The sequence below is a fragment of the Mya arenaria genome, chromosome 6 (assembly GCF_026914265.1).
Source record: "Mya arenaria isolate MELC-2E11 chromosome 6, ASM2691426v1".
Lineage (NCBI taxonomy): Eukaryota > Metazoa > Mollusca > Bivalvia > Myida > Myidae > Mya > Mya arenaria.
In genome coordinates, this window is record NC_069127.1 from 61783209 (window position 1) to 61808080 (window position 24872).

The following is a 24872-nucleotide window of genomic DNA, read 5'->3' on the forward strand; positions in this document are numbered from 1 at the left end:
TTCTTCGGCCCAAGCGACGCGAAAGCATAGAACTTGTTGTAAACATCTGAGCTAATACCTTCGTTTGAAAGAATATGATAAAACGAATATTACACTCGTCATTTAATATATGAAAAATATTTTAATCTCGTCCAGGACAAATAAAAGTAAGCTCACCAAAATGCTCAGTTACACACGTTTTCCTGAATTACCTATATTTGAACCACGTTTGAATAGCCTGTGCTAGGGGATTTGACAGTTTTGCACGGATGAATAGCATATGTCTTAGGGGTTTTGACAGTGTGTATGTCTGAATAGCCAGTGCTACGGGAGTTTACATTGCTGCATGTCTGAATAGCCTGTTTAGCTGGAGTTAGCAGTTTAGCACGTCTGAATGATTTAGTAATGTTTATGCATTTTGAAAATCATAAATAGTAAAAAAAAAAAATTCAATTGAGAAATGTTCCTGTTCTCCATAGAACTTGATGAAACTTTAAGTTGTTTCTTTACCAATGCTATCTTGATCATGTATGTGTTTGTTTCAGCTCGGTGTCTTGAGTGTTGAGAATGGAGAATCTACACGAGCAGATCTGTTATGCAGTGTGTTTCAACAAGAATAAACTGATCTAATTAAAATGTTGTTAACTTTTTATTCTTCCCATGCCTCGAAGTGCTTGATGATAACTGTTATCCATAACAGTGTTTTTAACCATATAAAACTCACAACGGAAATCAGTTTTTACTTGTAATTAAAATTCACACATATATTGATTCCCCTGGGGTTGTATTCAGTAATTTAAGATTAGAATCTGGGTGTTTTTATTTGCCTGTAAAATAAATTCGTTCATACATAAAATAAATAAGGCATGAAAATTATGGAGATAAAACGGCCCCGATTAAACTGGATAGCGGGTGAGAATATTATAATGGTAACGGTAACCGCCCCTTACTGGATAGATTAAAGTTCGGTCCCCATTCGGGGTACATTCATGGCCTCTCAAAATTGACACTTTGAACTTATTTTTATCAAGGAAACGGACTCGATAGTGATTCAATAAGCTTTCTATCAGCTTTCGTCCCCATAAAATAATATGTATATAAACTAAACTGGCAATTGTGACCAAAGCCTAGTACTATTTGATATTTATGTGTTTATCTCTCAGGTAATACAATATATGTTCAGCCTATAAGGGTTATCATTACTTAAGCTAAAAACAAATAAGAAAGAATGACAAAATTAGCATATTGTCATATGGAATGTTCCAACAGTTTTAAGATATGCGTGGGAACGACTTAGAATGAAACGAGCCCCTAGAGCGTATCCAGAGGTTTATGCTGCAGAGAAACAAAACTATACATTTTTGTTTATACGGATGGCGTTCTCTTCCTAACGACAACAAAGAAAGGAAAGATCTCCTTCTTCGATTAGAACTGTCTTCATGTTAGGCAGTTACTAAAATTGGATTGTGATATTAAACGACAGAACCGAGCACTGACGAATAAAACTTTGTACCAATATATATCATGAATACGGACATTTCCACAACACTTTGTATGATAATCAAGTTAAGTGGCAATTTAAGTGACAACAGGGACAATCACAAAAGCCTGTATCACAATTTATAGTATCAATATATTTACAATTCATATGCGTTTTGCCATTGTTCAAGGTTGTTCTATTATGAAGTTTTATGTAAATATCTGTTTTTGAGGCATAGCGAGGTTGTATATTTTTGCACAACCACGCTAATGTAAAGGATCATGCCGGCGACACCAAGAATAAGACCTTGCCTTTCTTTCAAAACAAACAAGCGAAAAATATGTTTCTTTTATGTTTTAAATCCTGTTCACATATTACACACATTGCAAGGCTTATCAATCCCCACGTAAGTCAGAAGACACAAATTATGTGTCATAAAAAAACTAGAAACGCCACAATGCGGCGAGACCAGGTTTTTATAATGGAGAATCAGAAATTATAGCCAATTAATTTATTGTATGAGTTAGGAAAAAGTAGCAGCCTTTATCTTTACTGTAATCAAAATGAGACTTAACTGAACAAGTATCCAGTGAAGTAGCTTTCGCGTTCAGTTTCGCTGCAACATGCATACGGAGTCACATGCGCATATCGTTTACCTATTTGTTTTGCATATGAAAATGGTTTAACTTTTTGCATGACGAAATCACATTATTCAAATGAAACAAAATAAAATACTAAGCAGAATATTTAATCTATATTTAAAGTATTTAATAAAATGAAAAATTCAATTGCAGTGTAAATTCACTGCTTGTTGAGTCAAGGCAATATAGTGAACACAGACCCTGGTTCATGTTAATTATGAAATTACACATCGAAAACCCCTTTTGTGTTTTAGTTACATTGACATTGACCCTTTCTGCTTCAACAGCAAACCCAAGCTAGCTCACATAAGCTACTAACACACCATCTTTCATCACTATTCCTAAATTCATAACTAGAGCTGTCACAGGAGTGACGAATACCCCCAAATGCCGCCTGGACACAGTAATGGCAAACCATTCCTTTGAAAAGAGGCCATAACTCCAAGGTTACTGCACACTGCATCTTCTTTTATCATGCATGTATTGTTTGTCCGGAAACCGTTTTTCTATTTTCGTAACAGTGCACAAAAACCTTTACTCCACTTCACAGAAGCTGCCTATACAGCAAGTTTCATCACAATATCTCATGCCCAATTAAAGTTATGAAGCAGAAACCATTTTTCTATTTTTAGTAACAGTGCCCTTGACCTTGGCCCCACCAGCCCCAATATCGAACTTGACCTGTATCTTCTGATGTTACACATGTGTACCAAAATTTTTTCAAACCTGTCAAGCCTTTCATGAGTTATTGTCCGGAAACCGTTTTTCTATTTTTAGTAACAGTGACCTTGACCCCACCAGCCCCAATATCGAACTTGACCTGTATCTTCTGATGTTACACCTGTGAACCAAAAAATTTTCAAATCTGTCTAGCCTTTCATGAGTAACAGTGACCGTGGCTCCATCTCCTCAAAAGCAATCTCATGCTAGCTCTTCCCATAAGCTTCCAACACACTCACTTCTTCACTATCAATCAATTCAGTTATTGAGCAAAAACTATTTTTCTATTATTAGTAACAGTGACCTTGACTCTGTCCCCCTCAAAAAGCAATCAAAAAAATGTGAATACTTTTTTTATCCAAAATCTGTTAAAATCTCTTTTTGTAAAATCTGTATAACTCCTAACTAACGCCAAACATGTCGCCAAGAATAATTGTTTCACTCCCAAAAAACGTTTTAGTTTCTGACCTTCCCCACGCTATTTTGCATCGCTGCCGGCCCTGAATAGAACGCCAACTCTTTCATGAAAGGCCTAAAAAAAATTGTTTGGTTAGGGTTACATCCTTTTCAGAAATAGATAGGGTAGGTAGGCTTTTTATTTTTAATTACTTTTTTTTTATTAAGCTCTATATAGGAATATCATTTTCATCATTGGAGAATGGTGTTAAAGTTATCTTCTTTATAAGCATTTAAGGTTTAAACTACATAAAAAAATATTTTTTTTTTACTTTTTCATTATTTTTTTTTCAAACTGACTATAAAAAACGGCAGGGTCGGCGCCTATTCCGTAGGTAGGGTCGGGTAACCCGAACAAAATGTTTTTTTAGGCCTCATAGGGCATCATTTTTTTCCATTTTTTGAACTGTTTTTGAAGTCAGGTCAAGTTTAATAAATTTGCAATATTTATGCCTAGACACCGAGACTATGACCTTGATTTTCTTTCAAACAGACAAGCTGAATACATATTTGTTTTCTGTTTATCATTTTCACATATTACACAAAATGTGAAGACTTATCAATCTCAACATAAATCACTTTTTATATAAATGAACACTAAGGCCATACCAAATTAGAACATGTTAAGTGTCAGGTTCCAATTTCAAAATCTTCTTACACCTAAGGAAAAAGCGAACTATGTGTCATAGAAAAATACAACAAAACCTTTAATACTCCCTTTGAATGAATATATGTGGTTTATAGTAGAAAAAGATTTGATTTATATTTTTGTCAAGGTGTTATTATATTCTGAAGGTTGGAAAGCATGTCAGTTCATGCTTAATGTGGTACAATTTGGCATGGCCTAACAAATTTGTCTCTTTCAACATCAAGGTTATTTTTACACGCTAAACAATATTGCTGAAGTATAATAAAAGCAGTATTTTTAATACATGTAATTTTCATTACCACACAAGTGACCAAATCAATTCTAACTCAAGCCAATTTAAACTTAGTATTAGTCTTAGTGCTTGATTAATATGAATTTAACAAATAATATGTGATCAGGTCCAAAAATGCATGACTGGCAACCACTTTAATTTGATAAATGCATATTAACATTCTACATTTATAACAATTTTAGTGTTTGAAATGATATTATGCGAACTGGCCAATCTACTCATCTTCCGGATCAAAATGAATAGCAGCTGACTACTGATTTACTTGAATAATTGTACGGCAAATTTGAGAATTGGACATACCCTTATTTCAAGGCTTTAAAGAAATTTGTCTTACGAAATAACACAGTGACAAGAAATATGTATTGACCAGTAAAGATAATCATTTTTTGCAAGTAAACTGTATAAGCAAACATTAATTTTGTTATTATTCAGAAAATTAAAACTGAAATAACTTGTGTATAAGCAAACAATTATCAAAACAAGAAATGAGTAACAAGATGTAAATAGAAACGAGTATACACTTATGTAAAAGTGTTCATGTACATATACGTACATGATAAAAAAAGTATAAACAACCTACTGAAAAAAGAACAGTACTATTGAAAGACCATTTGTCTTTTAAAAACATAAAGTATGGTTAATGTAACAATTCATGCCGCTGTTAACAAGAACATTGTTAAAATGTATATTGTGATTTTGAGTGGGCAATTAACAGGTCCATTACAAAATTGTAAACTCTTTCAGACTTAACAAGACATGCACAAACTTTTATGTACATGTATTTATATAAAGTTGGGGGCAATTTTGCAAACCATGGTGCTTTAGCACTTTTGGAACACACAAAATAATTCAGAACTGCATTTTCCATGAAAAATACTAATAAATACTTGTAAGTACATTTTTCTGTCCATCAAATTGTTCTGAATTTAGGATTTAAAAAAATCACAGGAAAAAGTTATGGAGATAAATTATTATTTAATATCTGTGAAAAGGAAAGGAACACGTTTGAAATGTCCATTTCCATTGGTCAAGTAATGTCATGCTTACCAAATCATGAGTGCATCAATGCAATACATATTGATGCATATATAACCCTGTAAACTGCATGAAAAATGAACAGAGATTGTCTTTTCTACAAGCAATATAAGGGCACATTTATGACTGTCTATATAACATATCCCAACATATGAAAACTCAAATGTGCCTAGATTGATTTGGTGAATATACCTAGATATGGATTATGACAATACTGTTATAATGTGTTCATAAATAAGGCATTGACACCGGTATCACACGATATGACCCATACAATACACACACAAGGTGTACGTCCAAGGCGTTCATGTAGCTATTTTCTTCTATTTCAAGTATAATAGTCATCAGGCGGTTCTGTTTTGATCATATAACCCAAGCTTTGATCGTGAGGATGTAAACCAGAGCTAAAAAAGCTCCCCTCTCCTTCACCTGGGTCGAAATCTATCGGTTCAGTCTTAATAGTCACCATACTTGTTGGAAAATCAGAGTTTGATTCTGTATCACTGTCATTTGTTTTCACTTGAAAACCTAGATCTGTTGAATCCACGCTGTCTGAATTACTTTTAGATCTATTTATTCCCGAGAAATTCTGTGATTTTAGCAACTCTCCAACTGTCTTTGGGTCCAAAGAATTCTGTGTTTTGCTCAATGTGTCTGTTGACGGAAATGAGACAGGTCGATTTTTTCTTTGTAAAATTGAAGGCAAACTTCGACTACTTTTTGAGCTCTCTGAATTCAAGGAGGGAATTAGTGGATAATGTTTACTAAGTTCAGATGCCCTGATTTGATTTCCAGGTACTGGCACTAGCACAGTGCCATCACTCAGCATCAGGTGACCATCTGGTAATGCTTGAACAATTTGCATATTTTGTGGCTTGTTCCCAGGACTCGGAGCCGGAGTCAACTTTCCCGTCAATAATGAGACCACCTCTTTGTGTTTCGCTATAGTGGAGGACATATCTTGAGGTGCTGTTGTTGCTGTCATTGGTGGTGGTGGTGGTGGTGGTGGTGTTGCTCCTGTAGGTTCCCCCAAGCCTGGTCCAGGCCTTGGAAGGATATTTGGATACAGCAACTGGTGAGGATATTTAGACGTCGCTCTCTGAGATGGACAGTTTTGAAATCGCACTGTTGGATCAGTGTCCGTGTAACTATTGAACATTACTCTCAGCTTTTCTGAACCAATCACATTTCTTTCAGAGATGTAATACTTTCCTGAAAAATATAAATATATTATAATAATATAAATCTGGAGTATGAAAATACAGTCAAAACTCACTATGCCAAACTCGGTTATCTTGATGTTTGAGTTGTGTCAAACCGTTTTCGAATATTTTGTGTTTAATTTGACATGTTTTGTATTTTTGTTATATCAAAATTTTGTTATGATAAAGGTCCCAACAACTTCCACAAAGCGAGTTTTGACTGAAGATAAAGAATAATAATTAAAGTAAGAATTAACAAATACATGTTACAGCAACATAATACAGGTTGCACAAAAGAAATGTATAAGCCTTTTTAAATGGGGTTTCAATTAATATATACGTGGTCACAAACAACATGCACCCAATTAAATCAAACGAGTTCAACGTAATAATGCATGAAAATTAATACATTTTTTTTGTGCATCTACCAAGTGTAAACCTGTATGATGCCCCTTTCAAATTCTGCATACAATATTGTAATGACAAGCTTAGGAAAATCTAAGCAGCCTAAAACCTTCTTATTCACAACACATATCATCCTTAAAGAAACAGGGGTCATCTTTCAAATGAGTGTACAACATTTTTATTTAGGATTTCAGTCCAATAATGTGCAATGTCACAAATCAAATAGATTATTTTTACTCACATAACTGCTAAAACTGCTAAAACTAACAAATACAGATTCTCTCTTTTATAAATAGGTATTAACACATTCAGAAACATTCATTTAAGCAGCGATCCCACAAATGTATGTTAGATAAGATTTATCTGCAATGTTATAAGTGATGAAACTTAAGAACAGTTTTGAGTGAAAGCATAAGCTCTCCTGTTTCCTTTTTTGTCAATAAGGGGCATAATTCTTCAAAGAGAAAAGTCAGAATTATGGGCCTTGCTGTGCATATGTGTATTTTTTTTGGAAAGTAAGTCAAAGAATTGTGTACGATTTTGAATATCTTAAACAAGGTTGAGTTATGGTTGAGTAACTCGGCGCCTGGTCAGGTTCCAAGCTGTTTGCCACTCAGTCAATATCCCCAAAGTTTTAAGTAAATTGAAAGAAATTTAGAATAAACCAGACAACATTTTTGAGCAGACAACAATTTACCCAGCATGCAAAGGGTTAATAAACAAACAAGACACCAACTGTGCACAATACCCATGTCCTATTTTAAGTCACCAAGTTTGGCAAACTGGTAACTGGAAGCAAATAAGTCAAATTTAGAGAGCCTACACTGTTTTTGCCTAACCAAGGGTCATAGCGAAATGGCCGATTATCGAACCTCATCAAGAAATTCTGATAAAATTTTGTGATGACTGGACAAAGGCTTCTAAAGTTATTGATTGTATGAGACCATTTTCAGGTAAATTCTGTAAATAAAATGAAATTACCCTCAATTGACAGGAGCAATATGACAGGTAAATGAAAAATTCCTATATTATTATGCCTATTCAATTCTGACCAGATTTGGTGATGATTGGATAAAGGCTTCTAAAATAATTGATCGGACAAGACTGATTTTAGGTAATTCCTATCATCAAAGGTCAATAATTCTTGAATGATTCAAGCAATATGGCTGGCTATTCAAAAGGTGTTGAATACATACACATTCTGGCACAAATTTGGTGTTGATTGGATAATGGCTCTTAAATAATTGAAAACGTTTGATTCAAAAGAATATTGTTTAAACCAAATTGTAAATGTACCCACCCATGTACCCTTCCTCAAGTTTAAGAGATTTCATCCAATGAAGAAGCTCTTTAAACATGGTCCGGGTCATACACAACATGGACAACACCTTGAATATCTCCATTTTGGCCTCCTTCACATCTGCAAAGTCAAATGAATACATTGAAAACACATGCAAAACTAACAACAATATAGAAATAGGGTTGGGGTCAATACTTCAAAAACATGGAGTTAAGGATAGAAAAAAACTAAGTATAGAAATATTTAAAGGCCATATGCTCTAAAATACCATCCACAAAATAAAGTTTCTTAAGCACAGCACTTTTCCTCAAAAGTCAATATTTGTTTTGTGTCCTGATGACCAAGGACGAATGGACAGGACAAGATGTCCAAGGAACAATGGACGGGACAAGATGATTCCTATATAGCCCCAACTACCATTGAATTTATCCTGTAATTGTCTAGTTTACCTGTATTTAAATCTAATATACAATACTTGTATGTGATGTAAAATTAATATTCATACCATAATAAACAGTGTATAGGACACATTTTTTTTGCCCCTGAATTAAATAAAAATAAAATTACCTGCATTTTATTGTATTAAGCTTTTAACAGACTTTTAACAGATTTTTTTTTTCGGAGCCCATTTCTGGCCGAATTTGCTTTATGGTAACAAATGGAAAAAAAGAGTCTAAATTAAGAGGTTTGTTTACATTTATAATTTAAAGGGATGCAGGGTCACATTAATTAATGGATGAAGTTATATCAGCAGTGGACACTCCTGTAAGGTTAGCAACACTCAGGTGAGAAGAAATAAACGCAATTCATCTTTATTAAGTTTCAATATTGAAGGTGGATTTTACATAGTACAATTCTGTATTAAAATAATAATAGATAAAGATGCTGCTGCTGCATCATGCATATTGAAAAGTGGCATCATTGTGCACTATCAATGTGTAAAGGTGTGAAAAACTCCCTCTGTCTTGCTATAGTAACATGCCAACAGAACAATCTGTGTTGTTCCTTGCATTATGGTGGTGTGTAAGCTTATTTATACTCGCACTCTGGACTTGCCCATTCGGAGAATGCTACGTTAAGAGTGTTAGTTATTTTAGGTTGTTGGAGCATAGTCCACAGACAGAATGTAGCCCTGGTTAGAGCTACCCTGGTTCCTAAATGTGAACAAGTGTATAGCACTGTCACACGGGACCCCCATTTAACGTCCCTCCCGGAAGACATTAAGTATTTTTTAGTGATAACACGGGGAAATAAATCTGCGACCCCTGGATTGATAGCATTATATCACATGTTTGTAATATACTTAGCTGAATGTATTGACATGTTGAAAACATTTACATACAATATACGGCTGTTGCTTTTACAAATAGCAATGTCGGAGAGCAACATAGGGATTGATATTATTGCTATTTTATTATATATGAACCTGTACTACTTAATTACCTTTGCCAGGAATTCAATAAAATTCAATAAATCAAATATGGTGGATGTTGATTTTGACATTATTTCACTGCTTCCTTTCTATGGCATCAGGACTTTTTACCCAATTTTTCATGTATTTTTGGCCTGCTTCCTTTCTATGCTAGCATCCTATACACCGTATATTACAGTATGAATTAAACCAATCATTAATGCTAAGTGTCAAACTGTTAAACATTAAAACACAGTCAAACTATTATCTTACGTTGTATAGGAGTTGGGTAGGTTGGATTTGACGACCCATCACTGGCCTTGGCACTATTCATCATGAAAGAAGAATCATAGACAGATGTGGACCTGCAATATAATATATATTTTCATAAAATAATCATAGAGTTTCAAGCATTACAACTAAGACAAAGAACATTTTTAGTGACTCTCTTTAGAGTGGATAAGGTGTCTGCCTCTCTTTAAAGATGTTGTGCTAAACAGAAAAAAATGTGGTCTCTATATTCATAAATATTGTATTTGATCTACTGACCTACTTTGAGACTCGTCATGATCCATGACCAAACTTGACCTCCATTTCATAGGGACACATATTCTTACAATTACCAGTATAAACATACTTCAAAGTATTTCATATTTAATTATTGTTATATATTAATTTAAGATTAATTTTTTGGTTTGAAACTTAGGCTGCTGGTACTAACATGCAAGGTGTTAAAGGGACTGTACACCAGATTGGCACCAAAAAAGTTTTTTCTGTAACGAATCTCAGGACAATTACTTAATAAAATGTTTTACTCTTTGATATCATAATTGTAAAAAAACATACCAAAGTGTTAAAAAATCAATTGTGTCGGAGACCGGGTTCGAACCGGTGTTGCCAAAATTGCAGTCCAGTGCTGTATCCACTGTGCTACGTAGGCTTACTCTAGATAGTTGGAATATTCAAGCTATATACCTAACATGGTCATATCACATGATAATATCGACCAGCCAATCACGCATAAGAAATGAATTCTACTGGGTAGACATACCTAGTAATATTTTTTTTAATGAATAATAAATAAAACAAGAGCCATCGTAAGACAGCGCGCTCGCCTACACCGCTTTAACTTAGAATACAATAACGATGTAATAATACCAAGTTTGGTCTCTTTATGTCAAACCTAACTAAAATTATTCGATACATAAGGTGATTTTGATGCTGCCCTCCCACCAGCCCGCCCAAACAATGACTCAAGTCATTTAAATAACTTGATTTCCCGTTATTAAAATGTGGTTAAGAATATACAAATATGCCTTTCAAAGGAAATAAAAAAAAAAAAAAAAAAAAAAAAAAAAAAAATTCAAGGACCATAATTTGTATTTAGGCTTAAAACGGAGTTATGTTTCTTGTTGTAAGATGGTCATAAATAATTTTGAATTTTATTAAGTGCATTTAATGAACGGTATAGAAGTTTTTTTATTAAAATCCCAACTTGCCCTTAACTTTACTTGCCTTAAACTTTAACCTAAGTCAATCAGGGGCCGTAACTTGTATTAAAGATATGGAGTTATGTAACCTCATTGGGTGATGGTCCTGAACAATTGTGGGAAGTATTAAGTCAATTGAATGAAGGGTTTATAGAAGTTATTAAAGAATATCCCAACCTGCCCTAAAACTTTAACATAAGTTCCATAGTCAATCAGGGGCCATAATTTGTATAAAAGATTATACGGTGTTATCTAACCTCATTATGTGATGGCTCTGAACATCTGTGTGAAGTATTAAGTCAATTGATTTAATGGTATTGGAGTTTTAAGTAAAAATCCCAACTTGCCCTAAAACTTTAACCTGCCCTAAAACTTTAACCTAAGTCAATCAGGGGCCATAACTTGTATTTAGGATAATATGGAGTTATGTAACCTCATTGTGTGATGGTCCTGAACAACTGTGTGAAGTATTAAGTCAATTAAACAAAGGATATAGAAGTTATAAATAACAAGAGATGTTTGTCAAACATTATGCCCCCTGAGCGCCAAGTTGCTAGAAATATTTGGACAATTGAATGAAATATGCATGGACTGAAATGACAGCTGATTTGTCATTGGATGCATATGAGGCAGGTCATCTACTGGTCATACCTAATCTTCATGTCAAGTTTGATGACCATAGGTCCGGGAATTGTTGAGTTATCACTCGGACAAGCTTTGGTCTTCCAACAGACCGACCGACATGTGCAAAGCAATTATATAACCCCTCTGCTTCGAAGGGGGGCATAATTAAACTAGATGTTCACTGAAAACTGATACTTCAACTCATGCATTTAGTGACATATAAATTTCTACTGTCTACTATATAAGACAAATATCAGAACAATACTCTTACTTTAAAACTTTACTGAAGAAAATATATCCTTGATGATCATCTATCTTAGTTTGAAACAAACATGGCACTTAGTGGATAGAGGAGCTTGAGGCAAATTTTCTCCAAAATTGCATAAGATGCACTTTACTTATGATAACTTAAGAAGGCAAATAAATGCCCAACTAAAATAGTAACATAAAAGAAAATCATTTCTATACAAACATTTATACATCAATCCCAATCATCTGTGCATGCATTAAAAAAATATGGACAATCAGAAAACCTTTTTTCAGCTTACAGTCACACTGACCTTGACCTTTGACCCACTGACCTCAAAATCAATAGGGTTCATCTGCTGGTCATGACCAATAAGCCTACCTAGTATGAGGTCCCTGGGTCAAAGCGTTCTCAAGTTATTGATCGGAAACCGTTTTTCATGTTAAGGTCACACTGACCTTGACCTTTGACCCACTGACCTCAAAATCAATAGGGTTCATCTGCTGGTCATGACCAATACACCTACGAAGTATGAGGTCCCTGGGTCAAATCGTTCTCAAGTTATTGATCGGAAACCGTTTTTCATGTAAAGGTCACACTGACCTTGACCTTTGACCCACTGACCTCAAAATCAATAGGGTTCATCTGCTGGTCATGACCAATAAGCCTACCTAGTATGAGGTCCCTGGGTCAAAGCGTTCTCAAGTTATTGATCGGAAACCGTTTTTCATGTTAAGGTCACACTGACCTTGACCTTTGACCCACTGACCTCAAAATCAATAGGGTTCATCTGCTGGTCATGACCAATAAGCCTACCTAGTATGAGGTCCCTGGGTCAAAGCGTTCTCAAGTTATTGATCGGAAACCGTTTTTCATGTTAAGGTCACACTGACCTTGACCTTTGACCCACTGACCTCAAAATCAATAGGGTTCATCTGCTGGTCATGACCAATACACCTACCAAGTATGAGGTTCCTGGGTCAAAGCGTTCTCAAGTTATTGATCGGAAACCGTTTTTCATGTAAAGGTCACACTGACCTTGACCTTTGACCCACTGACCTCAAAATCAATAGGGTTCATCTGCTGGTGATGACCAATACACATACCAAGTATGAGGTCCCTCGGTCAAAGCGTTCTCAAGTTATTGATCGGAAACCATTTGGTATTCCGACCGACCGACCGACAGACCGACCGACCGACCGACCGACCGACCGACCGACATGTGCAAAACAATATACCCCACTTTTTTCAAAAGGGGGCATAAATATTCCAACTTGCCCTAAAACTTTAACCTCTGTTCCATAGTCAATCAGGGGCCATAATCTGTGTAAAGAATAACATGGAGTTATCTAACCTCATTATGTGATGGTCCTGAACAACTGTGTGAAGTTTTATGTCAATTGAATGTAGGGTATTGGACTTATTAGTGAAAATCCCAACTTGCCCTAAAACTTTAACCCGACGCCGGGGCGAGTAGTATAGCCCACCTATTCTTTGAATAGTCGAGCTAAAAAGGGCGAAAAAAAATTAATTGTAAACTATGTGGTACCTTAGTTAGTAAGTTCCAATGCATTGTACTCATCGATACCAAGTTATGTCAGTTTTGGACAATTTTCTCTTTTTTCTGCTGTTTTATCATACGGAGTACAGTCACTTTAATGACAGACACCACATAAGGACCGACAACTTAGGACCATTAACTATAGCACTTATTTGCAATTAAAAGCGGACATAATTAAATATATGACATATAAGAGGAAAGATTTTTTAAGATCTGACTTTACAATTTGTTTAAGCCCAGCAACATGGCAGTGTTTTTTCAATCACCTTTTTGTGAATGAGGCCAGGGCCCTTAGCTTTTAAAAATGAGACAAAACATTTGTTAAAAAGCCCAATTATCAAACCAAAGACAACTAAAAAAATGAGGCAAATAAATCATTGCTTACTGCGACTTAAATGCTAAAACACAACTATAGGAATGAATTTACAAAAGACCATGAACAAAATCATTGAGGAAATTCATGCAAAAAAATTATATTAACATTTATGAAATTTCAAAAATGCACTACTTTCGTGCAAAAGTATGTTGAACGGGGCCCAATTTACCACCAATTTTTGCCAGAGAAAAAATCCCAACATGTTCTTGAATGTAACAGTTCAGGCTTATTCAATTAAAAGTCTGATTTCAAGACTGTGTTACCCAATTTTGGTTGCGACAGGCAGCTTCAAATCTTCATAGTCACCTCGTACCAGACGCTGAATCACAGCAGCTAATGGACTATTGGTAATCCTCTTCCGTTCAGCTACACCATCGTAACTAAACAAAACCTGAAAAAACATTCTCAATATAAAATTTGCATCACCGATTTGTTAATTAATGATTTAGATCTGTATTTTTTATTGTTTTGGTTTATTCTCAACTGACAACTAGTTGGCAGAGCTCTCTACTGAGCAAATATGTACTGTTCAGAAAAATTACTATGATATACCAGTATATGCACACTACTTATTGCACGGTTATTGCAATATCGTACATAACAGTTACTGCATGCCCTACCCATGTGATTATTTATATTATATATAGCTTGCGTCCTTAATTTCAATAACTCAGGTTGTGTGTGCCATAGTTTATGTCATTGAATCTTGAAATTAACCAAGTATGATTTTTTTTCTTTCATATTGTATAAAAAGTAAGCTTTAAATACTTCGTTATTTTCTGAGTCTTTTGCGCCAATATCTAGTCTACCAGGGGAACTAGAATTGTTTTTATTTGAAAACTGATACTTCCCCTTTCAATTTTTTTTTATCATAAGTGAAAGTTTTAGAACCATGGACCATATTTCTGCTGGCTTATATCATTTTGGAGATACGCTTGACACAGGGGAGTTTGCGATGGATGTACTGACAGAAAACCAAGCCTAAAGCTAAATGTCACCTTTTCCTACTAGTCGTATAACTCGTCTCAGCTTCCCTAAAATGGTACATTAAACAAAAACATTGAAGTTATAGGTATGGGGATTGTATTAGATACATGTGTGTACCATCTTCGGGAACATGTGTACTTAGTTTGACTTGAATAATGTGTAAGAATAATTTTGAGTCATGGCAAATGATAGTTCCAAACAATAATCTTATCTTTTGGAACATGTTATTCGATTAGGAACCAACAAATCAACCAATCAGAATTTTCATAACGATTAAGTGCGAGTGCCAAAAAATGGCTACCTTAAAAGATTATTCCGTGGGGAACGAAGCAGATGAATGCAGAAAGAAAAAAACAAGATTACGAAAAAAATTGCCTGAGCGTTGTTTTAATGACGTTTTTATTTCTTGTAAATGTAAAATTAGCAACAAAGGCTTTGAAAAGGCAAGTTTTCAAACAAAAAATGTCGGACCGGCAAATTTTCTTTTGGACCGACAAAATATCAGAGGCTGTCAGTCCAAATGACCGAGACTTTTTCTGCACTTTTACGATGTCTGAAATGGTATTCAAAACTAAGCACTGTACATTTTAACATTTTGGAGGCATGAATGAACTTATGTGAAAATTAAACCAAATACAAAAAATTATTTACAATGCAGTACCTCACAGGAAGCCTCTGTCGGCCAGCTGTAGTGTTTCTGTTCCGGTACACGAGACAGGTTACGGATAGTCTCCTGTGGTTTCGGTGGTACAACCTTTGAAACTGGCACAGGTCTACTGGTTACCGGTGTGTCTTCACTAGGATGTATGGTCTAAAATTAAAACGGAACAGAAAATAGAACAGAAAAAAGAGATGTCACTGTAAATTAACCTGGGAAAAAATTAACCGTGTTCCAATAACTTTTCCAGTTCTCGGTCACAGTGACTTCCCTAATCAATTTGGGAAATTTGATGGTCATGACCAAACTGCCTACCATGTTGGAGTTTTCAGAGCCCCTAGTGTTCTTCAGATATTAACATCATTTCAAAAAGAGCTGTCACAGAGACGGCGTGCTCGACTATTCCGCCGCTTTTCAGTGTAAGGATTGAAAAGTTTTGGCGAAATATGGATCACTGTAAACTTTGATTAGATTTCAATGCAATACATGATGTATTTGCTGAGATATTATCATAAATGTGGTTACATGCAAAATTTAAACCAGAATTTCTAAGTCCAATAATAAAGCAGGGCTCATCTTACCAGGCGACTTAGGCGATTAAGTCGCCCTGCCCGCGGCGACTTCGCTATTTTCTAAGATCAAAGTGAAGTCAACTTTGCCGACTTTTTCAGAGATCAATAAACGATATCACTCTCAAATACACCCGACATCGTTTAAAACTACCGCTTGTCATAACAGAGTGACTCCGTCTCCCGTCTGTCAGTGCGATTGATAAACAGCCAATCGTGTTAAACCTAGTAAATTTGCTCCATTTACTTCAGCCAATGAGAACACTTGTTTTATTCAATCGAGGCACGTGTTTTCACCATTGAATTTGTGTACATGCACTACGTCATCGTTGTAATAAAATTGTAAGGGATTCATATTTACACTTGCCGTTGTTTGTAAATGTCAATTAGTGCTAAATAGGATTTATACTTGATTACAATAACGGTTTAAACGATGTGCACTGATGACAAATGAACTAAACTGGGTGTGATTACCGCGAAGTTAGCGAAAAGAAGGGCAAGTGCGAATCACACTTCCAGGTTTGTTGTTTTTATTTCAGAAATGCTTTCATTATTATTTATTCTTCAATCGGTTAACATCAATATTCTATATATGAGATATTTTGCATTCTGTTCAATAGTAATCATGCTTTCTACATGGCTTCTGCGGGATTCCCCAGGCCTGAAACGTAATGCTGACGATGTTGAAAGCGATGACATGATCGACAGTCCAAATAAGAAATCATTCAAAAAGTAAAATTATCAAAATAATTTCAGTTGGTACAAACTTTTTATATGAAATATTTTGTGTATTTTCAGACTATCAGCACAAGGCCGCCTTAGAGAACACAGTTCTGCAGTCAGAGGAGCCCATGGAAAAAATTGTACTGGCCAAACTGTCCCAAGGATGACGAGCTTGGGGTCAAGCTCCTTAAGACTGCCTACAACCTGGCCAAGTGGGAGCTCCCCAAGAAGTAGTTTCACTGATGATATATTGACTAGTTTTGCTTCGTTTTTACAATTGGTGTCATGTTGTTTGATATAAGCTAGTTCTGTTTGTATTAGCTTATTTGATTCATTTATGCAGTATTTAATTCTGATATATTTATGTGTGCATGATAGGTTTGCATGAAATAAAATGTTTGAAACTTGCATTGTTTTACTTTTTTAAAGATATTTACAACAAATTTAAACCAACTAAAAACAACCAGTATGACCATTTTAAAACAAGAACAACACCTATTTGAATGCATAGAGAAGTTGTCCAGGACACACCAGAACCCACCATTTGACATTTAAAATCTCAAAATTTTCCGACTTGAGGGAGGGGGCAACCCCCTCACACACCCTCCCCCGATCTCACTTCTCCCTAAAATTTCTGTGCAGGATGAGCCCTGTAAAGGGCCATTATTTGCAAAATACAGTTATTTAACTTGGATATTCAAGTAGGTTGCGTGGTTGAGTACCATTGTATAAAGTCTCAATGCAATACCTCAAGTAGTTGCTGAGAAATTAACCTATGTGTGCTTACATGCAAAACCTTAACTAGAATTTCTAAGTCAAATAATAAAGGCCCATTATTTGCATTAAATGCAAACTAGAGTTATCTAAATTCATTAATTTAGTAGGTTAGATAGTTGGGAATACATATCTAAAGTTTCAATGCAATAAATGATTATTTACTGAGATAATGACTTAAAGTTGCTTACATGCAAAACCTTAACCAAGGTGTGACGCCGACGCCAACGCCGACGCCAACACTGACGATTGGGTGAGAAGTATTGCTCTCCATATTCTTCGAATAGTCAAGCTAAAAACAGGTCAAGTAGATAGGCTTTTTTTATATAAGGGTTCATATAAGAACGTAATTGTTATCTTTTTAGTAGGGATGGAAGCGAATATCCGAGTATCCGGATATCACGCAAGTATTCGGATACCAAAATGGGTATTCGAATATTCGTTAAGAATTAAAATTTCAATGAAATATCTTAGCAGAGACATAGCAATTGTTATAAAACTTTTCCGATGAAATATTCAAGGTGATCAACAGTGTCTGTCGCGAAGCGGGTATGCGTCACAAATCGTCTGCTAATTGGGTGTTTGCACAAGGCGTGATATTGTGTCCTTGTGCAGCACCCTGTGAAGTACAGTACTATGACCTTGTTTACAATGACAAGTGTTGTTTTATGATCTCAGATGTGCTTAATTGACACTAATTGGTACTAGTTGATATTAAACGGATTGATCATTAATCCATAGGAGTTGATCGTCCAATCACAAGATAAGGGTCGTGCAATCAAAGCTATTAATTACCAATCGTATTTTTGATGAATATGCATGAAGAAATTATTGCTATCTGAACAATAAATACAAAAAAAAAGTTTATCTTTTCACTTTTCAATCAAATACTTATTTCATATTTTTCATACGATATGTAAACATGTTTAGTTTATTGATAAAAAAAAAAAAGTACACGCATGTAAATAAAGAAAAAGCAGATCGTCTTTTTGTCTCCTTATCTTTTCCGCAATTATATCCTTCATTACAAAACACCGCAGAAATTGTAGGTATTGCATTAAATCAAACAATGTAATGAAATAAAATTACAATCGACTATCAAATAATCAAAGCGTCATTTAACATGAAACCTGCTGATAAATAACAAACTCGAAAGCACATGGCAGTAACCAAGCAACCACTTCGGCCGAAGTGACTATCAAATTCGCGAGGTGTTTATGTGGTATTCATCATGAGTTTTATGACGTAAAATGAGTTGTTTAGCTTTGATTATAACATTATAAATTATTAAGACTGAGAAAGAATGAATGAAAAAGTGAAATTGCCATATGACGAATTATAAATTAAGTGGACAATTATTCAAATAACGAAAAAGGTGGGTGACATATATAATAGGAAATTTACTTATTATGAAAACAATTTGATACGAGTATCCAGATAGTATTCGAATACTTGATACGAATATCCGGATACCGATTTGGTATCCGGTTTCCATCCCTACTTTTTAGATTTAAGTAATATTCTGAATAAAGCTTTTTTGAACAATTATAAACTTAATTGACTATAAAAATGGGTCGTCGCCTATTTTGTCGGTAGGGTCGGGTAACCCGAACCCAATGTAATATTTTAGGCCTCACTATGTAACCTACATCTTCTAACCACAAAACCAATAAGGGTCATCTGAAAGTCATGACTAACCTTATTACCAAGTTTGGGGTTTCTGGGCTCGAGCAGTCTTTAGTACAGGTCAGAAACCGTGGTGACGGTAAATATGTTACACAGGGCTTCCATTAAAGGAAGTTTGGAAGTATATTACTCCCTAGAAATGGGTTAAAACTTCCAACATTGATTCCTTGGAAGTACAAAAACTTCCATAACTTTGAAGAAAACTTCCAAAGTTGAAAGCTGGGAAGTTCAAAATATCAAAACCATTTGTAAAATACTTTTATGGTCATAATTTCGATAGGTATTAAAGTAAAATGAATCATTATAATATATTTATTAGTCTGTGAATTTGGCAAGTTAAAGTTGCAAATTACTTGATTTTTAACATACTTGTTGGAAAATAGTTGAAAAATATATTGTATTTGGGAGACTTAAACTTCCACATTTCATTGAAAACTTCCAATATGGACAGAAAGTTCATACTTCCAGTTTCAAATTCATAATGGAAGCCCTGATATGTATAAAATTATATACCTTGACCTTTGCTTTATCCAATGCATCAGCAGGTACTGGTGCCTGAGTCGTGGGAGCCTGGCCTGCCGATGTCAGCTTCTGTAAAATTAATGAAATGGACCCCGGGCGTAGTGATGTAGTAGAAGACCCTGCCATCAACGGGGTGGGGGAGATTGTGGGGGTCCTATCAACTTCTTGGTTCACACTGAGAGGGTTGGCTGGCCCTGAATCCAGCATTTCTGTGGTTGGGTTGTATACAAACGATGGAACATTCTGAAATGCATCACCACTGAATCAGCCATTGTAATTAGACTTTAAAATAAACAATTCTTTTCTGATATAAAATCCAGAATTTCAACCAGCCAGAAGGCATTTTACTAGCACAGGGCATAAAGGCTTGCGCCGATATCCACCAGTGCTGATTTTGTAAATAATGAATTTATGCAACACGAAACAGCTCATATCAGAGTTTGCTATTAAAACAGTTATCAAGAACATTTAATAAATAGACATTTGTTGTTGTTTTAAATATTTTTAGAATATATGCAGAAGCATGCAACAATGAATTGGTAAAATTAAAGAAAAACATTTCAAGACTTTAAATACAAATTTAAATTCTTATTTTCTTTGGTCATGCGGGGCTTTTTGTAGGCATTTTTCAAAATATCAAATTGAACTGTAATTTTGGAAATATTTTATCAGTATGATAATTCAATTGAGAATGAAAATTCTAGGAGAATAAATGAATTCTTACTGATAAGTAGGCGTTTTGCCATGAGTTATTTGGTCAGTATATCTGACAGGTGGGGTGCCTAAAAAAAGGCCCGGTACAACATTAAACATTTGTTGGAAAATAATGACAAATTGGGGTGGGAAATAGTTTTTGCCATGGTAAATAGCTTAATATTAAAAAATAATCTCTTATAAGAAGACAAGTCTCTGTCTAGTAAACAGATAGTTTGTCACCCTAGTGCATAAATGCAATAACTGCATATGGTAATAGAAACAGATATCGAGTTACTGCACTACGGTGATGAGTTGGTAGTTAAGTTTAAACTTGCATATTTTACAACGACTGTGAAACAAGTTATTATAACATTACATTAATCACTCTCGTTGGCACGATTTTACCCAACAGTGTGGTCTTGTGTTGTGGGGGAAACCGGAGTACCCGAAGAAAACCACCTTTTCCAGCTTGGTGACCACTAACCAAACTCACATGCGCCCAGACCGGTAATAAAACCCAGGTCGCCTAGGTGAGAAGTGAGTGCACTAACCAAACAACCTAGTTGGTAGTGATTGGCTGACAGTGTTCAAATAATTGTTCAAATTATCATCTGATTGTTACCATTTATAAATAAAAGTTTGTAAGAACTTTTAAACTTGATCCTCAGGCCTGACAGCCAGATAGAAAGTGGGGTACCTGTCCACTAGCATCCATTTCCTCAATTTTTCGTTTCTTTGCTGGAATTTCCCCGTCTGACAATTCCTCTTTTACTTCAGATGTCTGGAAATATTAAAAAATACTTAACATGATACAACAAAAAATTAAAAATTAAGTCAAAAATAAAAAGCTATTTTTATATGGTATATATAGGAGAAGTTGAATTAACATCTTTTATGTGTTTAACTATTACATAAAAAGGCTTCGAAATTAATCTGTTTTTTATTGACTTCCATGTTGTATCCCTTTTAAATACATTACCTTGGCTTAACTTGTTTGAGATCAGCATACGGAAGTTTTGACAGATTTTGAACATATTTTCATTAGAAGCAGAAATTGACTCAAAATAATACATACACAAACTGAAAAAAGGATTCAAGGCGGTATGATTATCTGATTATCTTCTATTGAAATTTGTGATGTCATGAAGCTTCATGATATCACAAATTGGGGTACCAAAGGGGGCCATTTTAAAGCCCAAATTTACGCTTAAGTGAGAAGATAGTGAGTACCCAGCAATCTTATATATATGGAAGCCAATGAAAGTTTTCCTTTGTTTTTAAATCGACTTTTAATCTGTCCTAAGCATTCATAGTAAAACTTAGATGGACTTACATACAAAATGGCAGCGACAAAATAGACAAACATTATACAGATTTCATTTTATAAACTATAAAGTTCTGCAATTATTTTCCCATTAGCGACTTCCTGGGAAATTTGCAACATTCCATTTCCTGTGGGGATAAAACCTCAACAAACCAATCAAACAAGCCAGCATATGTTTGTTCAGTTGTCTGGCTTGGACAATGAAATCATCAATAAAAGTCTTGGTGAAATTTTTACTATCATTGAATCAGTGTTTTTCCCCCTCCTTTGTGTGAATGCATAGGCCAGGGCCCTCAGAATTGTGAAATAGTGACAAAATGCCTAAAATTGTTATTTACGATATTATATTTCAAACAGACCCAAGGCTATTTAAGATACAGAATTTGAAGGACTTTAAGAGATTATTAGGAATTTATTTAAGCTGTACTAGTTGACTTGTTAATTGTTGAGAGTTTGGATTATGAATTTTGAGTCCAATTTTAGTGAAAAAAATAGACTTTTCGGGATTGTGAAGGGTGGCCTAGTCAAAACACACACTGCATTGGTATTATAAACTTTCATATAGGTTTTCTTTCAAGTAATAGAATGAAATATTTTGCTCTAGTTTTTCACAATCCTGATAAAACATTTTTGGTGAAAATCTGAGTGAAATAATTAGATAAATTATGTATTTTTTTTATTTTCATTGAACATTTGATGCAACTCATACATTTTTTGAAATAACACTTACTAATGCCATAGAAAAAATATGTGGAAAGGAAAAAAATAGCAATTACTGGTTACAGCTGTTTGCCAGATTAATTTCTATGCTCCAATAATGCACCAGTCAATTGTAACCATGCCCCCCCCCCCCCCGATCCGGGGGTATACAGGGGATAGCCGGGGAAATGGACCGTGATTTTACCTTCCAGGTGGCCCCGCAGTGCAGGGTGAATTTTGTCTTCACGCCCAAAATAGCGGGGAATGGGCCGCAGCCCAGGGACATTGGCAGGGATTTTACCAGAAGTTTGTCTCCGCAGGACGGGGACTTGACCCGGGCTTGGCTGGACCGAAAGTCAAAGTCCCCGCTATTCCCCTGACCTGGGGAGCACAGGCATCTGAATCATTGTTTGTCACAAAAATGTTGTTTAAAACCATTTTGGGTACATACAATGAGATAAACAACATATCTGAAGATATTTAGTGTCTTTGATATATATCTGTACACTGAAGCATAAAATAACTTCAATAGGTCTGTGATTAGTACTGTTTACACGGGGAAAATTAAAGATTTGAATTTGCTGTACTCTTTCTGACTAAAGAAAAACACGAGAATTGGACATTGACTTATGCTTGTTTATCTAAAGACAATATAGTTATACCAACATACCGCACACTATTTTAAAGGTAATTGACTCTTCTTTCCATGTCACTTATTTAAATATGGATTGTGTTTATGTTGGTTGAGAAATTTGCATAAAACTGGACTCTACATACCTTGTTTCTTTTTTGTAAATCAAAGAAACTAAATATCTTCAGATGTGTTGTTTATCTCATTGTATGTACCCAAAATGGTTTTAAACAACAATTTTGTGACAAACAATGATTCAGATGCCTGTGTGGGAGGAGGGGGCGTGGTTACAATTGACTGTAGTCCAAATAATTGTACGTTGACAGATTTTTTTAGATTTTCGATATGGCAAATCCTTCACGTACAAATTGTTTAGTATCAAAAGTGGGTAGTTGTTCCAATCAGGATTCCGGGTTAAAGCATAAAATTATAGCGTCTATTAAATATCATAAAAACAAGAAATATTACCAGATAATGTTATTTTATATTAGTTCCGTACACAATTTTTTTTTTATCCAACTTATAATTATGAAATTGACGGCTTTTCTTCATTTCATTCTGTCAAAACATAACGATATATACATGAAGGGCACCTGCAAGGCTTCAGGGCACAGTTTTAAATCGCTCGGAACATTTCGCCAATGGCCGAGTTGTTACGATTGTATAACGAGGTCTATCTCGAAGCTTTGTCGGAGGAGGCCGAGTTATTACGATTGTATCGAGTTGTTCCCCTTCGCATAATTATTATCTGTGTCAGTCAACTTTCGTTTTATTGGAAAGGTAAACAACTTGGTTTAATGCATTAAATGCTTGTTTAGTGCAAAATAACATTTCACTTACATGGCAAAATATGGATATAACTCTTTATGATCAATTTTAACCATAAAATACTTCACTTAAAACAATTTCAATATTTTTAAAACACCCCCTTTTTTTGCACATTCCTGTTTAGACGTTAGGGATTGGAAGAATCCCGTATAACACGTCTATTATTTTAGACTACAATTGACTGGTGCATTAGTAATTTGTCAATAAAAGAATGAGACATTATACTATCATACGTTAAAATAAATACCTTGTTAGAATTATTTTTGGGGACCAACACAATGTCATGCCTTGTCCAGTTGACACCGATTGGGACTTCTCCCGAGGGGTGTTCCGCAATCGCTCTGAAAACATCAGTTGTAGTCACAAGTGGAACTGGATTCATTCTTGTTGATCGAGCACGCCTCTTGTAGTAAAACAAACCACTGACGTCAATGCTCCTTGCGTCAATTTTCTGTGACATGGCAATTATTCTTTTTACTGACTTCAAAACACTCTCGTAACTTTCGAAATTTGCAATATCAGAGAGACTTACAGTGTCAAACAGTAACCCACGATGGTCTGTCGACAAAAAAACCTTGCACTGTCGAACCATACTTTCGTTTCCACTCGCGTTATTAGTGTCGTCACTCATTTTCAATTAAGCTTTAAGCGTAATTAATAAAAAACAAGTTGTTTTTCTTTCCTTCCGCATTTATTTCGCCATCTTTAATTGTGATGACGTCACTACCATGTGTTTCGTCAAAGGCGCCGCCAATTAGTCAGTCAGAGTGCAGGTGCTTGAAGGCTACGTACCACTAGAAATAATCTCACGTTGTAGATGAATACTGTATTCATTGTTTTATTAGTTTATTGAGGATAGTTTTCGATTTTGTTTCAAACATAACATCATAATCTCCCGCGTTTATTC

General features: G+C 35.0%; 1 protein-coding gene across 1 annotated transcript; it reads right to left on the reverse strand.

Moving 5' to 3' along the window:
* Positions 1–4622: 4622 nt before the first annotated feature.
* Positions 4623–24843, reverse strand: LOC128238177 (uncharacterized). Its single transcript, XM_052953796.1, has 8 exons — positions 24213–24843; positions 21181–21264; positions 19779–20030; positions 15517–15666; positions 14132–14259; positions 9844–9935; positions 8160–8279; positions 4623–6464 (listed from the first exon to the last, which is right to left on the reverse strand). Exons 1-8 carry the CDS (start codon positions 24594–24596, stop codon positions 5581–5583), a joined length of 2094 nt encoding a protein of 697 aa, XP_052809756.1. The 5' UTR covers positions 24597–24843; the 3' UTR covers positions 4623–5580.
* Positions 24844–24872: the final 29 nt, after the last annotated feature.

Coding starts and splice junctions, on each gene's coding strand:
- LOC128238177 (XM_052953796.1), bottom strand. CDS start 24,596: ATGAGTGACGACACTAATAACGCGAGTGGAAACGAAAGTATGGTTCGA. Junction 21,265..24,212: donor CCAAAAATAATTCTAACAAG/GTATTTATTTTA, acceptor TAATATTTCCAG/ACATCTGAAGTAAAAGAGGA. Junction 14,260..15,516: donor CGACAGAGGCTTCCTGTGAG/GTACTGCATTGT, acceptor ATGTTTTTTCAG/GTTTTGTTTAGTTACGATGG.